Raw genomic sequence first — 20,765 nt, 5'->3', positions numbered from 1 at the left:
GCAGTGAATTGAATGTCTATATTTACATTCCATCTAGTACTGTAAGAGGTGTGAGGGAGGAGAGCCTACCTCTACAAGCAGACCCTCTAATAGGTTTATGAACCTTTAAATGACAGACACAAGTGCTTGTGGGTAGAACACTGTTTCAGGTAAATGACAGACCCTATCAAATGAAACATCACTCTAAATAGAGTTATCAAAAATACATATTTTATTTTTATACCAATGGGTTACAAACTTGTTTCGATTGCTTGGATGCATATAACAGTACATGAAGACAGTAACATACGAAAGGAGGTTTATCAAAACACTACAATTATTAAAGTGTCAGGTGCTATTCAAAAATGATTATTACTCAACGTAGAATTCACATCAGACACACCACTTTCACTCTTGCTCATACATTGATTCTGGTTTTTACAACCTCATACATCCCAACGTGTTTCTTTCCTTAATAACCTGTTCAAACTAATACAGGAAATTCTTCAGGGGTTAACTGTCTAAACAATGTGTACAGGTACAATGATATAAAACAGGGCGGCCTTTGCTTGGGAGTACAATATTATTCACTTGTTATTAGCGGTGTAGCAGCACTCTTGGGTTTTATTCAATATTCTGGTCTTCACTTGATTAGGATACAATGTCTTCACCTGCAACATAATAAATATTGGTGTAAATATACCATATGCTTTGAAGTATAAATCTATACAGCATGTGCATGCTAGCTAGAATGTGCTGGTGCATATATGTTGCACTGATTGGTTAAAATGGTGCTCAATGACTAGATATAAATGAGCACTAATGTTCTCTAATTAAACACAGCAAAATAAATTCTCTTGATGACAGTATGTGGCCTTCTTATAACTCTGGGCTAGTATAAGATTACAGCCTCTTAGCCTTCGCTACATACGGTTGGTGGATGGAAACTTACAACTCTGTTAGTTGTGATCTGAGCATGTTTAATCTGACTATTTCTTAATTCATTGTAGGACATATCTTCCCACTGTTGATGACACAGTTACTTTTGAGAGACTGGTGACTCTTGATCTACGGTTTTCCTCTTATTCCCAACACTCTAGTGCTAACTTTGTACTATCGTTCATAACGTTCCAGGTGGTTGTTGTTGTAAATTAGGACTCAACAAACACAATGTAAATGTTCACGTGGGTTTAGCTGAACTGGAACCGTACATTGTAATGGGTAATTCTGTTGCCATGTCAACACTGACCACTTCGGGTGCTGGACGATTTCTAATCTAGGAGATTTAAGAGAATGGGACATCAGTTGGAGGAGATCTGTCTCTCTCAGGGAGCTCAGGTTTGCACTAGAACATGTGCCTCACCTTGCTCGAGACAGGAAAAACATTCTTACCTGAAAGCCAGGTTCTTGCATGCTTTTCTCTGCTCTGATGCACATGGACCACACTCAAGAGAACTAGAATGAAAGGTGGCATATGGCAGGCTTGTACTGCATTTTGTAGTATCAGTCACAATGCCGGGCTTATCGGGCTGATTCGTCCGAATACTGGAAGTGGGATACAAAAGCTCTTAAGATCGAATCTAAAATATTATCGCACACTACTCGTAGGTTCAGAGCTATTTGCTTACCAAATTTCTGCATCGTACCCTCGAAGTTTACCAATTCCAATGGGGCATTATGAACCAGTACTTTCTTGTGCTCTCTCCTTCGGGGCTAGTATCATTTGTCAGGTATTGAGTCCTTTTTCTAATGGTGTAAATTCGCATTTTCTGTTTACGCCTCCATTCGGTTTCGTCCTCTTTTGCTTTTCATACACGATGTGTCACTTTCTTAGATACTTATTGCCTTGGAAACAATGTAGACTCTGCAGCGATCTTTAGGTTCTGTCTACGGTGTCCAGGCAAATTGAGCATCAGCTGTGACTTGTTGGTGGTTGTTGACTGAAATTACTCTGTAATGTGTTCCCAGGGTTATTGTCAAAAATGTACGGCCATAGGTGGATGATTAGTTCCTGTTGTGCCGTTATGTAAAAAACAGCACATCTCTTCTTAACGTCATCTGTGTTTATTGAATGTGGTCATCTACCTGGCTGCTTGCTGAATTAGACACATAGAGCAGGTGTCAAATAGGGACATCTGGCACTTCACACTAGCATTCCAGAAGAGGGCAATGATTGCATTGTAATCATTGATGTACTTGGATGCCTCATCTCTTTTAGGCCCTGATTTACAGAACGTTTTTCTATGGAATTGCAACATTATAAAATGCTTCTATGAATCAGGCCCTTAATGTTGTATGCTATTTTACGGTATCTCCCGTTTACACTGTGTCTAACAGAAGACATCGTATTTACGATGGAAATGACACTTGTCGTGGTGCAGTGAATTTGTGATGTATTTCAGTGCTTTTCAAAAATAGGGCACACTCTGTCCTAGTGGTAATACAATGAAACTTTGCAGCTTGCACAGTGTATTTTGTTAGTATATAGTGTGTTATAGCAGTGGTTGCAAAAGACTGGTCCTTTTTATCTGAGAGAAAGTGTTACTTTTAGGTTTCAGTGTTTTAGTAGGAATTTATTGAAAGTGAAAAAAGCATACATTCATTGGCACTTCCACCATGTTTCTGTGTTTTTGAAATACGTAACATCCATCTGCAAAATATTGTATATAAGTGCCACTTGTTGTAATGAGGTGTAATATTGTGATACTATATGAAATGTGGTGGCATTGGGTGTAAACCACTTAACATCTAAGGAAAGCTTATGTGTTTTAGTAATGCTTACTTTCATTTGCCATTTAATAGGAAATGTACAGTGTGTAGGTACAGCAGTAGTGTGGACATCTTAATATATGTGTAAAGGAAAGGATATGCAGTTAGTAAACACTAGTTTGGTACTATTAAGTGGTAGTTAATCTGAGCAGGTGTAGAATGGTGGCACTATAAGGGATGTAGGCAAAGCTTGGAAAATATTACATTTATATGTGAGGAAGAATGCAGTTGTTTTTCAAATGTTTCTTTTTAGGAGTATTTCATTGAAAATAAAAAACATCCATATGTGCATACGGAGCTCCACCATTTGTAACTTTATTGTACAAGGAAAATGCACTTGCAAAAGATTTGTAGAAAACTGTTAAGTGGAAGTTTGTTTGAGGAAGTGTGATATGTTGGCAGTACATGTAAGTAACTGCCACTTAATGTGAGCAGGTGGAGAATGTTGCAGTACATGGCATTCAGTAGCAGTGGTTAAAAAGAGCATATGCTTATTGATATGTTGATTACAGGGTAAGTGGTGTTTATATTTGTGAAGGTGGTCAAAAAATGACTTAATAAAATAGAAGCATACTGTACTGTGTTGTGTTAGAAGTAGATATTGTTGAATCTGCAATTGGATATCTGTTGAGAGTTTCACAATCGTTTCTTATGGAGAAGGCTCTGAATGACAGGAGACATGTGCTCTCAGAGTTGAAATGTTCATCTGAAGTGTTGAACTGAGGTGACAGGGGGACATGTAGAGTTTTTAGATGTGATTGGTGGATGCATGTGTTACTGTTTGAAAGTAGCCAATGAGGGAGTGTTACACAGATAAAAGTGAAAAGGGTAGAAGGGTTGCCCTGTGTGATGGTGCCTGTCGAGGTCCATGAGATTTTGCGGACCTGCACATGCCATCGGGGTCTTTTAATAATAACCTTCATGGAAAGAGGGCTGTGAATACCATGGACAGTTGCAAAGGTTTGCGGACGTCGGGGCATTAGCCAATGAGGTTTTGTGGTTGTGGAGGAGTTGAAGTGTGCAGGAGTACAGGATAGCACGTGTTTTATTTTTTGTGTGAAGTATTGCAAGCATGGCTATGAAGATGCAGACTGTGTGGATGTTAGAAGATGTGTAGATTAATTTGTTGACAGTATATGCAGAGCAGCTTGGCATCTCGGGTAATCTTTGATTAGAAGAAGTGGAGGTGTTATGACATGGAGTACGTGGAATGAAGTGGAGTCAATTATTAGCTGTGTGTGAAGACATGGTGCATTTGAAACATACAGAAATTATTCTAGTACTTTGTGGAGGCAATAGGTTAGGCTACACAACTAGAATATCTTTGCAGTTTGTAAAGAAATATACTTTCAGGTTAATTGAACTATTTCCAGCCACAAATATTATTTTCTCACAGATTACTCAAAGAAAAATGAGGAAAAGATCAAACTTGTTTTGTCCACAAATTGGAAAAGCGAGGCGGAGTGTAAATAAAGTTGAATGTGCTTTTTTACATGATGTAGAAATGGCATCTTTCCACAATGAGAATATAAAACACGATGGCGTGAACAGTTTTTGAAGAGATGGAGTTAATTTAACAGATTGGAAATTAGATTTTTCTTTCGCATTTTCAGAATGGTTTGAAACAGCGGGCCTCATTATGACCCTGGCGGTACGGTAGGGACGGTGCCGGTATGGCACTGGCACCATCCATAACATATCGCCTTATTCCAAGTTTCCCTCGCGGGTCCCGGACAGCCTGCCAGGTCTGACCTGGCGGGCTGTGTGGCACCCGCGAGGGAAACACAGGGATGCACTGGCACCGTTATAAACAGTGCCCGTGCATTCATGATCCTCATCCCCACTCTGCCTTATGGGGCAGAGTGAGGATAAGGAGCCTGGCATTACCGCCATCCGCGAATGGGCAATTACCAGCCCATTCAACTTGTAATGGGCCGGTTAGTGCCCATTTGCGGGTGGTCGTGCCGGATGCGAGTTTGGCGGTAGCCGCGCCTGTAATGAAGGCACGGCTACCGCCAAACTCGTAATGAGGCCCAGTGTTGGTGAAACAAATGACAAAAAAAGAAGACTGTAGAAAAACATGTGATAGTAGTACAAATAAAAAAAACATTTAAAATGGCTGTAAAAGAAAAGAAAAAGGCTCCTTTCAGAGCCACCACTATATCAAGGGAAAAAAAACTAGTAATTTGAAGTTAAAATACCCCTTTTTTAATGCGGATTAGTCTGAAGTCTATTATACTGTCAGCAGACTAATTAGTTCAGAAAAGGTCTTTAGGAAGTTATGGTATTGAGTAGTGTAATGTGTATGGAAGTGTAAAACCCTTTCCATACATGTCACACTTTGCTTGTTTTTTGTATGACAGAGAAAGGTATTTGGGGCAGGACATTATTATTGTCACTTTTTATTCTTCTCTAATATCCAAAACCTCCATTATTTTGATTAGCATGGAACATAATGCTAAATAAAACGTTGGAGTCTTATTGAGTCTTTTACATTATGTATAAATGTATAGTAGATGGAGTACATTGCTTAGTTCTATTTTTTAACTGTGAAAGGTGGTTCCTAAAGGAACTTTATTCTTTTTTTTCTTTTTTTATTCTTTTTGTTTTTCCTGGAGGTAGGGAGAGGCAAAGAGGTAAGGTAGGGAAAGGAAAGGGAGGGAAGTGGCACCAACTATTGATAAGGAGACACAGGTGGACAGAGGAAAATGTTGCACCTCAGCTTAAATCCAAGGTTTTGTGCTTCTTGGCTGCTGCCTCGAAGGCAGAGCGAAGCTGTTCCCCCTGCAGGGGATTGTGTTGCAGTTCAAACAGAGTACTGTTGTCCTTGAAAGGTAAGGATGAACAGCCTCTTTTACGACCAGTGAGGAAATAGAAGGATTCCTCTTCTCCACAACAGTAGAGTGTGCGGTGGGAGGAGCAGAGTAGGCAGATGGGGTAGAGTAGGTGAGCCCTACCCGGGTGGAGTATGCGTGTGTAGAAGTAATACCAAAGGAGTAATGCCCTTGTTGCCTATGACTGAGTGTGGCTCCACAGTCCATTTCACCTGGGCAGCCTGAGCCTTTGGCACCCCTCCTATGGTGGTAAAAAACCACCACACCCATGATTCCTTACAGGTGCTCATGGTAGGTACCTCCTCTACCTCATCTTCATCTTCGTCTTCCTCCTACTCTGCTTCAGTTTCCCTGTTCCCCTCTGCAGGCCTTCCTGATGTTGGTGGTGGGGTGGTAGCCCCTGGGGAGCTGGGATGGGCATGGCCATGACAGATTCCAAAAATGTATGTCTCTCTTGCAAATATGTGTCTCTCTTGCAGCTCTTCAAAAACAGTTTGCTTTCAGGATCTCTGCCGGATTGAGAATGAGTAAAATTATTGGTTGGGCCCCTTCAGAGGAGCCGTCCATGGACCTTTCACTGTCTGTTGATTCAAGAGTTTAAAATAGGACTCAGAAAGTTGTGAAAAGTTGAGAGATCAATGAAGCTTAATGAAGAATGGCACAAAGAGGTGTGGCAGGGGAAATTTTCAATGCAGTTTCAAAATGTTTTCAAAGCACAAACACCTATCGTGGACACATCATCACGCCACATGGGTGTGGTCACATGGTGATGTCCGCAAGCAGCGCAATGTCATCACTAGTTTGCGAATGCCAGAGATGAAAAATGGTGTAAAAAGTTGTAGGAAGTTGATAGAAGTGTTAAGAATGTTGCTAAGAGTTGGGGAATGGTAACAATTTACTTTGAAACTTCCTAGATCGGCTGAATATACAGTTTCAATATGTCCACAAAGTCCAGACACTGACCGTGGACATGTCATTACGCCACACGTGAATGAATTAAAAGTGTGCCATTCGAGAACAGACATGTCCGTACTAGGCGAGATATCCGCGAGCGTCGGACGATGCAATGATGTCACATTGATGGCTGTATGCAGACACAAACATGTGTGGAGTCTGCTGACTATTAGTTGGCATTTAAAAAAATGTTTTACACTTACATCCATAATATGCATAGATACATAGTATAATAAATAACTTAATTTAAGAAAGAGCTGGGAAATCAGAATGGGAAACATAAAAAGTAATATTTGGAGGTTGCACAAAGTCATCATTCATTATTTGATTGAGGTGATTGCCGGGGGAAACGGGAAACAGGTATGAGTAGGACAGTAAAAATCAACCAAAAAAACAAGCCTCAATTAAGAGAAACTGATATTTTTTCACATTTAAAAATGTTGTATGCTTTTTTTACATTTGTCTTTGCTTTTCATGAAATGTAAGCAGCGGAAACCCCCGCAACTGTAACGCTCACCTGATATCCACGGGGACGCCACTCAGCCAGTCCGGACTTCCGACCACTTCGAACCCTTCCCTGGACTTGCTCAACCAAGCACTGGGCCTGAAACACAGTATTATCAGAGGTCAATTCCCTATTGGTCTTGCTTGCCTGGCCCCCCTTTTCCTCCCTGGGTCCCAACCTTCCCCCGGACCGATCCTCACCTTGTTTTTTGATGTGGGGCGCTCTCCATCCTGCCTTCGATGCAAGGGTGCGTTGGGTGATGCGCTCTGAGGGGTACCTAGTTGCTTCACTGGGATGGGCCCAGCGGACGGGGCTTGCTGCGGCTTCAGCCCGACCGGTAATTGGAAGGAGTCTTACAAAAGTTCTGATGGCTCTAGTCCCTTTAATACTGTGTCTTTCTTTCCTTAGGTGATTAAGGTCTTGAGGATGGTGATGCGCTGCTGAAGTAAGTAGGAATGCGGAGCGTGATGCTTAATGGCTTCCTTAGCACTAACCAATGTTCGTCTTTTCTGTGTCCTTTTAGGTGCCGCAGTAACCCAGCATGGAAGCGAGCTGAGGAGATGAGCTTCGGTGAGAAAGCTCGATGTACGGCGCCTCTTAAATGTTTTGCGCTAACCTCTTGTGTCTTTTCCCCTTTTTCAGATCGGCGGGGTGCTCCTGAGCAGAAGTTGTCCGATCAACGGGAGTTCAGGTAAGGATTAAACTCTATTTGCAAATTCGAGAGAGCTAAGTATTGCAGAATGCTTACTAATGTCTTTTCTTCTATTTTTCTCCCCTTTGGTAGGGCGCGGCGTGCCGAGATGGAGATGTCTCTGCCGTAGGAATCCGCAAGACTGGGAAGAGCTGGACAGAAGTTGGATGCTCTTCGAGGTGAGTATTGGCAACAAAGTTCTTATTCTTGCAGGTGCGCTGGCACTGAAGAAAGAAGTGGACCTCTTGAGGAGATCCAAGCACGGTGAGTGTCACGCTGCAGGTGCAGAGAAACGCAAAGCATGTTTCTCAGGCCGGGTGTGGTTTTAGAAATGAATTACATGGGGGCTTCCATTACCCCATAATACATTGCAAGTCCAATACTAAGTGGATCTCAGGACTGTGTGTGAGCTTGGTGCCAAAGGCGCCAAGTCTTAGTCCAAGTAGGTGTCTGGGGAGATGGAGAGGCCCTTAGGGGCCAACTAGGTGGCCGTGACCTGGCTCCAGCCTGATATGCCAGTGGGCTGGGGGCAGGAATCGTGACAGCAACCCCGAAAGCCCATAATACTGATCTACGGAACCAGGGGATACCCCCTCTAACCCTGCCCCCCTTGTTTGACATTATGGAATTCAAACTTTTCTACTATTCCAAATGCACAGACAACACACATTCAGCATATTTTTTTGGTTCTTTTCGGCCTTCTTTTTTAAATTCATGTTTTCGTTTTGTACAGTTGGAGATTGGGATTGTGTTTGTAGTTGTTGAGGATTTTCATTATTAATTTTCAGTGTGGTTTCTTGATCTACATTATGTAGTATAATTAGCTCCATATAATTTACATTATTTGTTTGCTTTCAAACATATATTGTTTACCGTTGGACATTTGGCCATCACTCATTTCATCTTTAGAGAAATACTCTTCTAGCCGCTCAAGTGTGTTTGCCATTTCTGTCAAAATATAGAATGGTAATATTTGCTTAAAAGAAATGTTTATATAATGAATGGTAATGCAAAATTAAATAAAGTGTACTTACTATTTTGTCATAGATTATTTTCCACTGTGTGTTTGCTGTGTCTCAGGTTGTATGAAGAGTTGTAGTAAACGTATAATATGTGATGTACAGTTATGCTTTGTGTTTGGTATATTCCATAATATTACGTTCTAAATGAAAAATTCATTTTTAAATTTGTAAATGTTGAATAGGATAAATATGTATATTTGGGTGTACTAAATATTCGTAATGTTGGTTTATGTATATGTTTTTGTTAGTACAAGGGTAAACAATGCTGTGTTGTCCCCTGTGCTTTTGTATTATGTTGATGCTACCTGGTGTCAGGCAGATCCGCAGACTATTATGCTGTCCGTGGATGATACAGCTGCTACATTGGAGGCAAATGTGATTTTTAGGTGTAAGCCTTAAAAATAAATACAAGGAACTTCTAGGAAATTAGGGTGCACTGCTAAAAACCTATGACATTCAGTAGAAAAAGTTGGTAAAGGGTTGTAATGGTTAAGTTGAACTAATAATAACCTTTACAATTCAGTGAAAGAATTTTGCTAAACAGATATTATGGTTCCAAGTAAAATCGAAAAACCCAAGAAATTCACCTGTTATATGCGCGCCATCACCATGCACTGCTAAAATTAACACCTATGACATCAAAGATGACATCAGATAATGTCATATGTTTTTTTCCATAACTGTGTCTATGAACTGCAAGCACCCTCGGTTATACCCTCAGTTATTATTTTGTATTCCTTATACCCACGGTTATAAGGAAAAATTGTGAAATAAACATGCTTCCATGGCCTCCCAGATCTTCATCAAGTGCCCCCCACATGTGTGCCTGTTTCCCCACTCCCTTGATTGTGTCCTCACCTCCTCTGTCCTCACCTATTCCCCCCTCAGCACTGGCTGTTTCTGTGATGCCGTTTGCTATGAAATGTCAGTTATTCGTGGCTATTCTGTCTGATAGCTGAGGTTACGGAAAAGCTTTGTGTTGCTAATTCAGCCCCTACACCTCCTCCAATGGCCACATTTAACTTGGTGTCCTATTGCCTCTCCCACTCCTCTACCCTAAAGGCATTATTAGCTGCAAATGGCATTTTCCTGCTATTTTGTTTTTGACTAACCACTAATATAGCCGAGGCTATATCTCGCATCAAGAAAAAAAAAGATGGCGCTGTTTCATTTATTTCTTGGTTACTATACCCAAGATATAGCGATCTCTTTTGGAGACCTTCTCCATTAAATATTTAAAAATCTACTGGATGGAATAACCCCAAAGCACAAAAAGGATTCAAGTCAATGTTTCATGCCCAAGTTGTTTTGCACCTTGTCCATATCCGTAAAGCAGTTTGGGATGTGAGGTCTGGGAAAAATGTACCTTTTATTAATATGGACTCTGCCACAACTTTGCTTTTTTTGTTTTTTATTTTCCTAATAACTTTTTTGTTTTTTTAATGAATCATTCCCAGAAATGTACAGTCTGATGGGGGACGGCATACCTAGTTGTTTTCACAATTTCAAACAAATCCGTTGCAAAAGTCAAAGGTTAATAGCAAATCATTTTTTTGAGTTTCCTATGCGATTCCAAAAAAGAATTTGTGGTCTACTTCTCATTCCTTTTCCCATAGACAAACAAGTACATTTTGCTGGACAGATTTGGACCTGGTCCGAAACAGCTTAGGCACAAAGCTTTTAAAAAAGTCCTTTTGTGGTCTGAGGTTATTCCGTATAGTATTTTTTAAAATATTTGATGGAGAAGCGGGTGCCCCTTCTCAAAAACAAATATATCTTGGGTAAACTGCCAAAACCAGGGGATTTTAGAAATGAAACGGCCGCCATCTTTTTTTTCTCATTGCGAGAGATAGCTGTGGTTTTAGCCGAGGATATCGGAAAATGAAAAGTCGGTAAAAAGCTATTTACAGGTCAAAACTATGCAAATGCCATCGGACTAGAGGTTGGGGTGGCTAGGGGACAGCAAGTGATATTTGGGAGTTGGAGAGTTGGTGGTTTTTGGCAGTGATCTCCTGTGCTCACTAAGATAGGCAAAGGTGGATGGTGGCCTATTTTTCAGGTTTTCACTGCGCAATTTCTGGTGATTTATAGCGAGCAGCATGCTTTCCAGTGGCCATTATGATGTTTCTGCTGCCAGCAATGCACAGTGACGTTGCAGGGCTTGGATGAGTGGGTTGATACATCCTACACTGGCACAGATGATGAGGGCACTTGGTGAGGGCCTGAGGGGCAAAAAAGCATTTTTCTTTGCTGTTTTTCCATTATTGGTAGCTATAATAAACTACAGATAACTGTGGTTATCTGTAGTTTATATATAAAATGACTACAGATACCCGAGGCTATCTGTAGTTCTATACCCGCAGCTATAGAAAAAAAAAGGGACGGAGTTTGCAATGCAGAGCTTTTCTGTAACCTCGGCTATATCCGTGAATAGCCGACATTTCAAAGCAAACTGTGTCACAGAAATAGTATGTGTTGTGGAGGAAAGGGAGAGGGCAGGGGATGTGAGGAGGCCATCTGGGGAGTGGTGGGAGCTGGTGTAAGTGACTTCAATCCAGCACTCCAACCAAGTCAATGCTTAGTATGGGATGCCCAATGGAAACCCTTATTTATATATTTTTATGTCAAAGTTCTTTAAATCTGGATGATGAACGGTTATATAACGCCCCTCTCTTTGGATCTCCCCGACCTCACTGAGCCAAGAAGTAGGTTTGTTTTGAAAATTAAAAGGTTTATTTGAAGAATTGAACAATATATATATCACACTTTTATGAATAGCACACTTATGAATATGAACAGTGATCAGTACTGGGTAATATTACAATATCAACAACTCTTTAATCACTAAGGAGAAGGAACAGGAGAATAAGGTAGCAGAGAATACTTTTATGGTTCAAGGAATGCAAGATGGGAAAGAATTCAACACAGAAATAAACTTTATATGGTTTCAATCAAAACAATGTGGTCACTTTTTCCCCTGTGACTACTCACTCCCCCCACGATGCATTATGAAGAGATGGAAATGAGAGCACACAGGTTTCAAGAATACAATCAATAATGCAGTTCAATTCCAGTTCCCCCAGCAAGCTTAGAGAAAACAGGTACGATTTTAAAAGAGGCAAAAATACTTTTGAATGTGATTGCAATGAATGGGAAAATATGCTAAAATGATTTTAATTCACTAAAGGAGATTCAGCACCAGCGAGAATTACTTTGGATTGGTACAGGTCAACACTAGCAATGATTCATAAATCATTATCAGATTGAAAATGAAATTCAGCAGTTGCTAACAAGAAATAGCTATTCTGACATGCAGTTAAATGGAGCTAAATTGCAATTTGTGGCAATTATTCCGCATGTGTGAAATGCGATTACGGAAAAACTATAATGATATGGAAAGCTTAGGATCTTAGCTTCAATATGGCCGTTAAATTTCAGTTCTAGGATGTGCGTTTCAAAAGTTACAGAGGTTTTTGTGAAGGTAGATTTTCAGAAATAAAGTCAAGATTTCAAAATAACAGATTGAGCTTTACAGATTTGGAATCAACAGGAGGGACACAAGATTCTATAATGCAGTTCTGGACAGGTTGAAATGGATGGAAGAGGATTACTTTAAACTAAGAGATTGGTTATGGACAGTTCTAGACTAAATACTCACTCCTAGGCTTTGGACTGGAATGGGCCTCGTCAAAGATCTGGTCAAGGGTTTGGCTTCACTCTCGCCACCGGACAGGTCTCAGGCACTCTGGGTTCTGCTCTCAGCACTGCACTGCGGTCTGGGTGGCCTCTTGAACTGGATCTGATGGGTTCTGGATACAGCGCTGCTTTCTGGGTCTGGACCTTGGTTCTAGCACAGGGTTCTTAGCTAGAAGCAAAACAGCTCAGCCAGGCTGTTGAATGGTTTAGTTAGGCCCTGTGGAAGTTTAAGGGTTAGAATTAGGTTGCAAAAGATTCTGAAGGCCTGCTGCAAAGATTTCAGTTTTGGGTTAAGCTTCTGCTTCAGGGTTCTAGAGCTTGGTTCTAGAGTTGGTTCTAGATCTGGAGTCTGGAGTCTTCCTGCAGGGTGCAGCGCCAAGAAATCAGTTGAGTAGTGGAAAAATGTGTGTGTTCTATCTGTCCTCACAGTCCTTATTCATATATTTCTAAAGTGGGTGGGGAGGCTGATTCTACAATGCCCAACCCTCTAAGGATGTGATAGGTTAGAGGATTTCCTATCCCCTGATTGGAGAAAAGATCAGCGTGTCAGAATGAGTCAGAGTAATGCTGTGTTTATGGTCCAAAAGAAATCCCTCCCTTTTGCTTTTACATGGAAAATCTATTTTTCCCAAAAAACATATTTCCCAGATACACAAGTTGTTGAGAATACATAATTACATGACAGATTGCTTGAGGTGCATTTCTGTTCAAGTCCAATGTTTCTACGAGCTTGGGTTCAGAAATGACAACATTTTCGCGCTTTTGGAGGGTTTCTCAATATTCATTCTGCACCAAATTTGATACATGCATGCATATCCTCTCTGAGCATATTACTGTAAGTTTTCATGTTTATAGCAAAAACACCGGAGCTACAATATGAATACATTCTGGGGTTTAGTCTCAGAACATCGCACGGAGTCCAGCTTAGTCTTGAATTGTGAGTGAATATTTCATTTTCACACTCTCAAAATTTTACATTTTTGTCAGCTTGGTACAATTTGTTATAAGCATTTTAATAAAACATACATTTGCTTTCAATTCAATTCACATCTCAGTCTGGTCTGCCTCCTAGAGCTGGGCTAACTCAGAGGGTCACATGGCTTGTTTCCTGACTGCAGTTTGTGGACAGTCACACCCCAAATTAGCATTCCCTTTTCAGTCCAAGGCATCTATTGTTCTCTTCTCCGGGCTGCAGAGAGAATCTCCTCCCTTGCCAATGCGACATCCTCCTTCTGGTGGGAATGACAAGGTGTGAAGGGTTCTCAGGGGAAGCAAGCCTTTTGGAGTTTTACCTGCATCAGGTTACTTTCTGATCAATTGTAACATAGTTCCTTGTGAAAATAAATAACATTTCTAAACTTAAAATAAGCAACATATCTTTAAATCAAGTCTTTTTCAACATGAAATCACTGTGTGGCACTCTATATGGCATGTTGATGGAATTCTCTTCTTTTGGCATAGTTTGGGTTCAATTGTTCAACTTTCCACAAATGGTTTTGAAACGCTGGCTTTCTGGTAGAGGTGAGCAACGGTATTACACCCATTTTGACAGCTGTCTTTCCATCAAGTATCTTTAAAATAGGATGTTGTTCTGAGAACATATGATTTTTGCTGACATTGTATTGATGTGGATTCTTGGAGTAAATGATGTGGAACACCCAACAAAGAGGTTGCATCTTTTAGGTGATTTGTGAGCCATGATTTTAGCAATTTTTGACAATCAAGAAAACGGATTTTCAAATAGCTCTGTGTTTCTTTTTCAATCAGCATTGCTATTTCCAAGTGGTTTCAGGCTACTTTGTGGGCAGCCCAATGGTGGTTTTTGGCAGTGATCTCCTGTGCTCACTAAGATAGGCAAAAGTGGATGGTGGCCTATTTTTCAGGTTTTCACTGTGCAATTTCTGGTGATTTCTTGCGAGCAGCATGCTTTCTAATGGCCATTATGATGTTTCTGCTGCCAGCAATGCACAGTGATGTTGCAGGGCTTGGATAAGTGGGTTGATACATCCCACACTGGCACAGATGATCAGGGCACTTGGTGAGGGCCTGAGGGGCAAGAAAGCATTTTTGTTTGCTGTTTTTCCATCATTGGTGGCTATAATAAGCTACAGATAACCGTGGGTATCTGTAGTTTACATATAAAAAGACTACAGTTACCCGAGGCTATCTGTAGTTCTATATCTGCAGCTATAGAAAAAAAGGGTTTTACAAAAAAAAGATGTTGACAGCTATAGTGACATCATGGGGTGAAAAATTCCTAGCCATGGACAAAGGCTATGGTCAATCACACAATAGGCATCCGGGACTCCTATCCATGCATTAAACAGGACTGACCCAGTTTAGCTTCAAGGCAAGGTAGCAGCTGGCACCCTCAGGACATGTTGCCTAATAAACTAGCACAAGTTAAAAGACTACTTAGAGCAACATGGTCTCAGGGTCCAAGCACCTTCTTTGCTTTGAATCTAAGCAGGATTGGTCCCGGTTACTGCATGGATGGCAGACAGTACCCAGTCCTGGGTGCCATGTGTTTTCGAAGTTTTAAATATCTCACAACACGATAGGAAATTTATTGTACTTAGAGATCATGTTTTTGCCTTTTGCTGAATTGCATTCTTGTATTTGTAGTTTCCCAGTCAAGATGGGGGAATTATGCCACAATTGTACACTTTTTGCCTAACATAGTTTGATAATGATTTATATATTTGAGTGACATTATGGTAGGTGTACGTTTCAAGTTATTGTTATAAAGCAGAGTATTGTTGGAAGCCAGTCATGTGGGTAAGGAGGGGAAATGAGAGAGCAAGTAAGTCACAGGTATTAGCCCACGATGTGGCAAGAGAGTTTGTGGTCCTGTACACTGCTGCAGTTGTTCTCCCCTTCAGATGCTGGATGCAACTTTTAGGGGTTGGCAAAATTGCTCAAGTATTTGGCTACCAGGATTTTAGTCAGGTTGCCATGTTCCCAGTGCAGACGCTTACCCACAAGACCACAAGCACTTGTTTCATATTGGGATTTTGTTTAGCAGGGAATATTTCACGACAGATTACTGGGTTTAAAAGGTAAGTACCTTTTGTACTTTGCCAACATATTTATTGGAACATTTCCTCTCTCTGGTTATTATTGTGGTGTTCATTACTTTTTTGTTTACGGGCAATGCTATTTTGTCTTGTGCACTTTCTTCTAAGGGGAAGGTCAAATGAATTACATGTGTATATTTCACTGTAAGATTTATGTTCACTTACTGTCCGTTTATTCATGGGTGTCACCTTTTGATTTTCGCTATGCGGGCAAACGTAACTGGGCATATGTTATTCTTACAGCCGGTCATTTTTTTTCCTTTTGCATTCTGCTTAAATGTGGTTAGTTGGGTGCTGTGCAATGTATCAAAACAAGTCACCAAGAGACTGCGATAAAACAAGGGGCTTGTACCATGCTGCTTAAGTGTGTGATCCATGGCAAATAATCTCACTGATCATTGCCTAAATACATTGTGAGTTCTGAAAGCCTGCAATCTTTTATACATAACAATACCACTGTCAATACAGGTAAAAATCAGTTTGTGATTGATGAACATCTTTGGGTTGCAAGTATTTTGAAATATAGAGTACCTGTGCCAAAGGCCATTGCTCGTAGTTTGGTAATGTTCGGCCATGCCGATCGGGGTTGACTTCCCTGCAGTGAGAACTTATTGCAACGAAACCCCTGAAATTCCACTAAAGCCACCTTATCTGTGCGCCCCCTCTTCCGCAGCCTATGGCCACAATGATGACATCACAGGTGACCTCACTAACGACCATTTATTGTTCAGCAGGACATTAATAGATGGCCTTTGAATTTTTTGAGTTCTCAAACTTTTTTAACTCAGAAAACCCTCAAATGTCGTGTTCATTACAAAACATGTTCTCAACATTTTAAGTGGGCAAACCATAATATTAGGACGAGTGTTATGAATTGGAAATACTGTGCGCTCTGTAGAGACGTTATCTAATGTTCTTTCTGGTGTCCATTGATATAATTGGAAGAGATCAGTGCCGCCGGGAGCTGCATTCTTTTCTGTACAAGTCTCAATGCCGGTTATGTACATATGGCAGTCGAAAGCTTTGGATTTGTAAATTAGGTCGTTAATCAATGACACAAGAGTAAAGACTGCAAATTATGGACTTTTTTTAATTTTCAGAAAGTACATGCCGGAGCATAAACAAAGCCAAATTCAATCAAGAAATGGTGATGATATGCAGTGATTGCAATCTTTTCAACAACATAAGTTCCGTGTCTGATTGCCAGAGATTTCGCTCTCGGCAGGAAGACAAGCACTCCTCTTCCAATTGCCATCAGGCGGCAGACGACTGCTATAAATAGGTATTAAAAATGTTTACCTTTGAACACAATGATTTGCTCACCGCCCGCTTATCAGTCTGAAAAATTGAAAGACCTTGTTCATTGTTGATTACATGGTGACATTTGTTTTCTTCCAGTCCTAGAAACGAGAAGAAATACATCAGCAAACAGCTCTGATCAAAGATAACATAGGCAGATAGAAAAAGGGCTAGTTTAACCGAGATGTGCGTTGTGCACTATAACACTACCCTGACCTTCACAGACTGCAGTCTACAAAATGAACACTGTAGCACGTGCAGAGGTGCTTGGAGCATTTGAAACACTTCAGCGCGCATACAACTAAGGTGCTCCAACTGTTTGGGGTTCAAACCAGTGTAAATATTAACACCAAGATCTGGGGTAAATTAGAAACTCCCCTGACATAACCAACATGGCTTAAACCCCTTTCCTAGTTAATATGGGCAAGAACTGCATTCAGGTTTTCAATTAAAACCTAAAAACGCTGATTAAGCATTACCAGAATACTGTAACCCCCGGCCCAAATAGGGCCCTTTCAGGAAGTGGGTTATATACCAGGGTTCGTTGGCAAAACATTATAAGAGAAATAAACACAGGACACAGGAGTTTTAACAAAGTATTTTATTTAATGTGCGTATGTGCTTAACTGGATTTATCTGACTTTACCAATTGTCCCCACCATGGGGGACACACAGAACTCTACACTTTCCAACAATAGGCAGGTCTCCCCTGCCAATTAGAATGGATTGGACTTTAAAGGATTCCAAAAGGGGATGAGGGAAAATACAGTAGAAAAGTGACAGTTGAAAGAAGTAGTACACAGAAAAGGGCAGGCACAGAGGAAGGGAAGCAGAAGAAAAGAAGTGAAAAGAAAGATTTGTAGGCCATGCAGGGTTGCGGCCTCAAGTGACCTTAGGGCATCCTGAAGGCGTCTGCCTGGGCTGGATATGTCAGCTGCAGCCCAATGTGAAGTCAGAGCTCTGAACCGCGTGTGGGGGATAGGGCCCGGATGAAGTAACGCCCCAGCCTGGGGCCATATGTGCAGAGTGACCCCGAGACCAATGGCGTGGCCTGTGAAGCAGTCCGGACGGGCCGGGTGTGAGGAAAAGCCTGTGCTAAATGGTGATACTGCCGGTGAACAAAGCGTACCATCCAAAGGTGGTGTAATTGAGCGTTCCGCCAAACCGGGAAGCAACCAATGCAGAGCCAGTACGCCCACAGACCAGACCTTGCAGACTAGAGTAGGCAAAAGTCCCAGGACACTAAGCACACCGCAGCCCTTGTGCAAATATTACAGCACAGACCAGAGAGATGTCCAGGCCAGATGGGGTGGGTGGTGAAGAAATGATACCCGACGGCACCAGTGGCATCAGCAGGGCTGCCAGCACCACAGATACTGACAACATCCTCACCTGCTTGCCAGCACTGAGGACATTTATGATAAACACCACCATATAGGAAATATTTGCAGGGTTCAACAAGCCCTGAGGCAATGCACTGCCAAGGAGTAAAGCCAGAATCAGACAGCCGTAATTACAGGTACTGCACTACCCCAAGAGAAAAAAGGAGTTCTTAGCCCAAATTGAGATTGCCAGCATAATCAATGCCACTGATCTCGTGGAGGAGAGTGGGCGAGTCAAGCACTGCTGGATAAAGGAGCCACCAACCAAGGTCAGTAACTTTTTTATTATTAGTAAAACTTTTGTATGTAGAAACATAGGCAAATAGTATATTAATATGTATCACAGACAGGAACTAAAAGACATCAGCTCCTAACCAGGAATCAAACCCACAAATCGAGTGAGGCAGCCCCCCACTATATGAAAGGAAGCAATGCACCTGCTTCAATATGAAAAAGCTCGAATCCAACTGAAATCTATACCAGGTCTGTCTTTTCACAATACTGGGATTATATTACCCATAACCATGCCTTTCCAGTTCTGGTTTTTATAACACAATGTGTATGTTTTTATTGTAGTGACTGTACCGAAAGAACTAATGGGGTCCTTGTGATTATCTCACAAATGAGAAGAAAGATATTTGTCCTGAAGACGGCTTTTGAATAAAAGGAAAATACACTAGGGATAGTGTCTAAAACCTCCCTTCAGCTGAAACATATGTAGACATATCCTGTAGGATGTATATTAGAAATCCTAGTGCATGAGAGACGGCAGTAGTTGTCCCTCTGTTTAATAATTGCAAGAAAACAAGAATTGACAAACATATAAGATTTTGAAAAACTATAAAGTCAATTTGTGTACATATAAGTGTGTGTCACTTACTAACCCCACAATTTGGCGAAAATGCTAATTTAACAAGTCATTGATAATTTATGTTGTCTTATGTTCATGTGCCTTGCGGAAAGTACACTGAGGAATCGTTAGTGGTTTTATTATTTTGTGACAAACTGATGTATGAATAAACTTAGTTTTAAAGTGAAGAAATGGCATGACATGGGAAATGTGTTTTGACTAATGTAGCAAACAACAAAAATGTGAAAGACGGTTCGGCTATAAACCAGATACAGAGAAAGTGAATCGGTCACACTTTCTATTGTTTTTTCTGAGAAGTCAGTAATCACCAGGACTCCATCTGCCCCTATCTTGGGCCACTTGCCCTGGTTTCCCCATAGATTCCTCTGAGCTTTAGAACTCTAGCTGTTACGATAGGTCTTAATAATCTACACTTTTAGCATTTCAATGTTCATAGTGCAGTCACAGAAGTGCTTGAAAAGAATCATGCCTGTTGTACTTGCAGTGATAGAAGCAGCGTTATTTTGCAACCGCTGGAAAAGCACTGTTTTCTGAGATGTATTATCAGGAAAATGTGTATGCATGGATAAACACACATTTTTTACACTTGAAAATCACCAATGGAAGTAGCAAAAGATAAATACTGAAACATGGAAACATTATACAGTGGAAAGACATTGGATCTCATTATGAGTGAGCCGGTCTGGTAAAAATGGCGGAATAAATGCCAGTAATACCGACTCTGTTATTTTTGCTGGACCAGTTCTCTCCCAGTCTGCCGGGTGGGGCTGTGATTAGTGTGTCAAGAGCACATTATGGAATCCACACTGAGATGAAATGCTGCATGCTGCAAGTGTGTGTCAGACCGACTGAAACATCTCGTGAGAGGCCGCAGGAGCCCAGTGCATGTTATATTTGGAAGTCAACAATCCAAAAGCATCCAGTGAAAGAAGTATACAAGGAATACAAATCATGCCTGCTAAAGCACCTTCTGAAAGTAAAGTCAAGTGACATCTGAACCCTATACATGTGCTGATCATAACAGAATCTGACAACGCTGCTGTAGCTGATTATAACAGATTGGTCATATACTGTGCTAATTGCACTCATGGAATTTTGCTAACTCACCATTATGAAATTTACTCAGATTTTCCTGACAGGCCATAATAGAATGGGCCATTGCTATTCTTACTGGAGTAATGTTTCACAAGTGATGATGTCAGACTCAATTTAGGAAAACAGAAAAATATGAATATGATTTTCTTTATATACAGCACTGTTCTGCATCAGGAAACACTAGTTCCAGAAAAACAGAAACAATGGTGCATGGGTGGAGACCTCTGAAAAAAAGCGCTGTGATATAATGAGGCAATATGCCCCGAGGTGGCGGGCCCACCCTGTGGGTAACCACCTGCTGGGCAAGTTAAGGGCCCGAGCGAAGCGGGAGGAGCGAGAGGGGAAAGAAACACAATACAAGGTCACCAGGGGAAGATGGCGGGTGGGGGAACCAGCCATCAGGTGGCTTGGAATGCGGGCTGACACTAGTATTGTTAGCCCGTGTTTCGAGCTCCCTGATTGGCTGGTGGCCCCGCCCAGGGTGCTAATAGATAATGAATGAAACTCTTGTTAATCAAAAAATACATTGAAAGATATCTGGCAGATGCGCTCAGTCATAAAGGTTTTCAGATACCTTTCAATGTCTTCTTT

At 41.1% G+C, this 20,765-nt stretch overlaps 1 protein-coding gene across 2 annotated transcripts in view; it reads right to left on the bottom strand.

Annotated features, from left to right (window-relative positions):
- C8H10orf90 (chromosome 8 C10orf90 homolog) overlaps positions 1–20,765 on the bottom strand; it is a 1,136,825-nt gene that overhangs the window by 625,665 nt on the left and 490,395 nt on the right. For both annotated transcript variants that reach the window (XM_069611487.1, XM_069611488.1), the window contains exon 2: positions 16,827–16,927. In XM_069611487.1, coding sequence (XP_069467588.1) covers positions 16,827–16,927 — 101 coding nt within the window. The remainder of the gene's footprint in view (positions 1–16,826; positions 16,928–20,765) is intronic.

Source organism: Ambystoma mexicanum, chromosome 8 (assembly GCF_040938575.1).
Source record: "Ambystoma mexicanum isolate Mex_15411 chromosome 8, UKY_AmexF1_1, whole genome shotgun sequence".
NCBI lineage: Eukaryota > Metazoa > Chordata > Amphibia > Caudata > Ambystomatidae > Ambystoma > Ambystoma mexicanum.
The sequence above is the reverse complement of the archived record's forward strand: the minus strand, read 5'-3'. Positions and strand labels throughout refer to the sequence as shown.